The sequence below is a fragment of the Cynara cardunculus genome, assembly GCF_001531365.2.
Source record: "Cynara cardunculus var. scolymus isolate 2C chromosome LG 4, CcrdV1, whole genome shotgun sequence".
NCBI classification, from domain to species: Eukaryota; Viridiplantae; Streptophyta; class Magnoliopsida; order Asterales; family Asteraceae; genus Cynara; species Cynara cardunculus.
The window spans coordinates 18,898,235-18,903,105 of NC_037531.1; the positions used below are offsets into that span (position 1 = coordinate 18,898,235).

Below are 4,871 nucleotides of genomic sequence, written 5' to 3' on the forward strand. Positions count from 1 at the left end.
CATTAAAAGACAGATTTTTTTTTTTGCCAAACAAGATTCATCTATTAACGATTCAAAAATTGTCTCTTAATAAAATTATTAAAAAGTAAATAATTAACCTGGTAACAAACATGTCCTAATACTTGTATAACAAAATAAGAAAGAAAATTGTTCATAAATCTATCATATTAAATTTGAAGAGCCCAAAAGAGGAAATAGAAGTCATTTGACAAGAACATCTTACCATCTTCAGTTGACTTCAACTCCAAGCTTCTTCTTCAATCGTCTCCCTCACAGATCTTGTTCCACCAGAAGCAGAAATTTAGCAAAAATCGAACTCAAAGATCCAACAAAAGCTTCAAGTTCAAGCTTCAAATCGAGACTTCGCAAAACTAGAATCATTAATCGCAAAAGTGATTCCAGGTTAGCTTTGAATCAATTCACACCATACCCACTGAGCTCTACTCATTTCCCCCAATTTTATAACTTCGTTTCTGCTCGATTTTGCGATCTATGTTTTCCCCAAATCTTGTATTCTGTTTTTGATCAAGAATCAACAGACGTTTATCAAGAAAAAAAAGATTTCATTCACTTAATTTCGACTTCTATGAAGAGTGTTCTTATATTTAGGATTTTCGCGATTCTATGCATTAGGTTAGTGAATGCATTCGGTTCATCGATCGATTTTAATGGAAATAGGGTTGGGGATTTCAGATCTAGAAATGAACCCGCCATGATCATCAAATACGATAGAATCGATGAGGTTAAGAAAGAATGTTCTTCAATCTTGCCTCCTGATCGTGAATCCAACCACAAACCCTATGGAAAACGATTGTTTAGACTTAAAGAAAAATTATCGTTCGTTAATGGCGATTGGTGGGAAGAATTGGGTAAGTCGCCATTGATGCCATTTGATAACAAATTTAATGGCGTAAATGGTTCATTGGATCAAAGATCTCCATTGAATTTGATCTCTTTTTGGGTTACTGATGTCGATCGAGCTCATCGATCGAAGAATTCGGTTAGCATCAATGGAGTTTTGCAGGTGGGAATCACGATTGGGGGTTTATTTGGGTCGAAACCTTACGATCGAAATCCCGAGTTTAACATCTACCCCGGGAATTCCCAGTTAACGATTTCGTTCCAAGGAATTGTAGCTGAAACCGAAGAGAATAATGGGGAAACCGTAATGTGTTTATTAGGAAATACTATGCTGCCTTTTCGTTATACCGATTCTAATAACCCGTGGGATTGGGTTAAAGAACCGGGATACATGAACCAGCCGCCATTGATTGAAGATGATCGGATTTTACTGGTCGTTCGTTATCCGAAAACGTTTACATTGATCAAAAGAGGGATTTATGGCAGCTTGAAGAGTTTGAACCCGAAATCGAGCCAAAAGTTCTTTGATGAAGTACACATTTCCGCTTCTTTAAGTTCATCGGCAAACTACGAGTTTAGTTCGCAAAAACTCGTATCTAAAGCTTGCGATCCATACCCTTATAAAGACGGTTTCGCCGATACGGGTGTTGGGATGTATAAAGGGACGGATTTTTGTCTAATTCTTGAACGGTTTACGGGTCAAGATCCGTTGACCGTTGTGCCAAATTGGAGGTGCAATGTAACCGATGAATTTTGCAGCAAATTGGGTCCTTTTAAGTCGGATGATCGTATAAAAGCGACCAATGGAAGCTTTAAAGGCGTAGAATTGAGTTTTCAAGATCTTCGATGTGAAGAAACGGCTAAAAACCGCGGAATTACGAAGGTTGCAGCGCTTATCAGAGTCGTTTCACCGTTAGAGGATCGTTATAATGCAGCACAAAGAACGGGATTGAATAACATGACTCTTTCAGCTGAAGGGATGTGGGAGTCTTCGAGCGGGCAGCTTTGTATGGTTGGTTGTCGTGGAGTTTTCGATCAAAACCAAGATCAAGATCAAGAAATCAACGGTTGTGATTCGCGTATCTGTTTATACGTTCCCCTCACGTTTTCGATCAAGCAACGAAGCATCATTCTCGGGACAATTTCGAGCGTTAAAGAGGGTAACGGATCGTTCTTTCCGTTATCGTTCGAGAAACTTGTGCGCCCTTCGGAGCTTTACGATCAGTACACCGAGTCTCGTCCGTATTATGAATACTCCAAGATTGCATTGGCGGGTGCTGTTCTCGAAAAGAACGAGCCGTTCAGCTTCGGAACCGTGATCAAGAAATCGATCTTGACTTTCCCGAAAGTCGAAGATGCCGATTCGTTTCTTGTCAGTCTGTCTCTACTAGCCGAGGATCTCACACTTCACCACCCTGCAGTGCTGGATTCTGGCCATTTTCCGGCAAGAACTGATGTCCAAATCGAGATTTTATCGCTCGGCCCGTTGTTCGGCCATTACTGGTCGCTCCAAAACGATTCGAGCGTAGAAGAAGACACTCCGTATCACTCGAGCAAAACGTACACTGAGAGGCAGCTTCTATTGAACGTATCGGCTCAAATTAGTCTCACCGGACCGCAATTCGGTAACTTTTCGAATCTTTTCGTAGAAGGGTTGTATTATCCGCTTGTCGGGAAAATGTATATGGTCGGTTGCCGGGACGTACGAGCCTCGTGGAGTATTTTATACGGAAGTGCGGATCTTGAAGACGGGTTGGACTGTTTGATCGAAGTTGTGGTATCATATCCACCGACCAAAACCCGTTGGCTCGTTAATCCAACAGCTCGGATCTCGGTATCGAGTCAAAGGAACGCGTTTGATCCTTTGTTTTTCAAACCGATCAAACTCCAAACTGTTCAGATCATGTATCGGGCTCAACGGGAAGATGTTCTTTCTCGGAGAGGTGTTGAGGGAATCTTACAGGCTCTTACGCTTTCAATCGCAATCGGTTGCATTTTGAGCCAATTGTTTTACATCAAAGAGAATTTGGACTCGGTTCCTTACATATCGCTCATGATGCTAGCCGTTCAAGCACTCGGGTACGGGATTCCACTCGTTACCGAAGCTGAAGCGCTCTTCAAAAAGTCGGAATCATATGATAACTCTTCGGTTCTCGAGAGGAGTCAAATGATTCGAGTTATAGATTACACCGTCAAGATTCTTGTACTGGTTTCATTCTCGCTAACTCTGAGGCTCTTCCAAAAAGTTTGGAGATCCCGAATCCGATTACTCAGCCGGTCCCCGCTTGAATCGCACCGTGTGCCATCCGACCGCCGGGTTCTCCTCGTTACCGGGCTCATCCACGTGCTCGGTTTCATATGCGTGCTTATCATCCACAAGCTACAATCATGGTTGGTCGAACTCGAGGAATATGTAGGTCTAATTCAAGATTTCTTTTTGCTTCCACAAGTTATCGGTAACTTGATATGGCAGATCAATTGCAAACCCTTACGGAAATCGTATTTCGTCGGGATAACCATAATCCGACTCCTCCCGCACATTTACGATTACGTACGAACCCCGATCCCGAACCCTTATTTCTCCGAGGAATACGAGTTCGTAAACCCGAATCTTGACTTCTACTCCAAGCTCGGCGACATTGCAATTCCTACAACAGCGATTCTTCTTGCGATTGTGTTATATGCTCAACAAAAATGGAGTTACGAGAAGCTTGGTGGGATTCTCAGTTTCCGAAAGTTCTCGATTTTACCGAGGCGGTCCGTGGCGTATGAACGGTTGCCGCCGGTGGCGGCGGAGGCGGAGCTGACTTCCAGCGTCAATGGAGGCGCTGTAAGGAGGAAGGAGGTGGAGGTTGAGGTAGAATGAATAGGTGCCGTTTTGATGCTTTTTGGGGTCGTTCCATATCGTAAATGTCGACACACTTCAACTTTGTATAACGTGACTTCATTTTTGCATATATATTTTTAAAGCTTTCCTGGTTGTGCCTAGGGGTGTAAACGAGTCGAGTATTTAACGGGCTACTCAAGTTGCGATCGTCTATCTTGAGCTCGGGCCTAATAATTTTCGAGTTCGAGTCAATCTCAAACACTAAATAGAATTGTTTAACTTAATGAGCCGAGCTTCATAGTACTAAAGTTCGACGTGGCTCGTTCAAAGACTTGAAAAGTAATCTGACCAGGTTCCATGTGTTCTTCACATGGTATCTAGTCGGTGTCTCTGTAAGTACTCGACACCTTTGGGACAACATGCGCCCATTGCATTCGTTGGAAGGCGAATATTAGAATAAGAAACCGGGTTATACTTGAACCGTTTTTCTTGATATAGGTTGGGATTAAAGATGCACCAAGTACCGGCTAACTCGTTTTTGGACCGGTAACGACCAAGGACATGTCCAAAAATGGACCAGTTAAAAAAGTCGTGGCCCAAGGACTAGTTATAGGCGAAAAGCCGTTTTGCACCTAAACTTTAAACCTGATACCGGTTTTTAACTGTTTTAAAACAAACATGAATAAAGCTCGTAAACGAATCATTGGTTAACCAAAAAATGTTCATGTCAAGGCGTAGTCAAAGCTGAAAAGGGCCCGATAAGAGCCCGGAAAAACCCATGAAAGACCGTTAATTAAATCAAAGATATGGAAAGATCAAAAACGAAGATGTCAAAATTAATTAGTTTAAATAGGGCAGATTGCATGAAAAAATAACGTATTTTAACTTGATTCCTATTTCGAGTAACGTACTTTCAAAACTTTCATTCTGGTACCTATTACCTAAGATGTAAAGTTTAAACATTTAAGTACCTCAGTAACCTATTGAAACATTAAACGGTTATCATGTTGATGTGGCGGGTGATATGGTATCCAGTTAATGTTTCAGCAAATAATACTGAGTTGATACCACATCACTCGCCACATAAGCATGGTAACTGGTTAATGTTTCTACCGATTATCCGACTACTTAAATGTTTAAAACTTTACATCTTAGGTAATAGCTACCAAAATGAAAGTTTTGA

The 4,871-nt window shown here is 41.7% G+C and overlaps 1 protein-coding gene across 1 annotated transcript; it reads left to right on the plus strand.

Annotated features, from left to right (window-relative positions):
- The first annotated feature begins 586 nt into the window (after positions 1-586).
- Positions 587-3,822, plus strand: LOC112510988. The gene has a single exon (XM_025116341.1). It carries the CDS (start codon positions 587-589, stop codon positions 3,725-3,727), a length of 3,141 nt encoding a protein of 1,046 aa, XP_024972109.1. The 3' UTR covers positions 3,728-3,822.
- The last annotated feature ends 1,049 nt before the right edge of the window (positions 3,823-4,871 follow it).

What these genes read in the sequence shown, in the direction of transcription:
- LOC112510988 (XM_025116341.1), top strand. Translation starts at nt 587, where the DNA reads ATGAAGAGTGTTCTTATATTTAGGATTTTCGCGATTCTATGCATTAGG.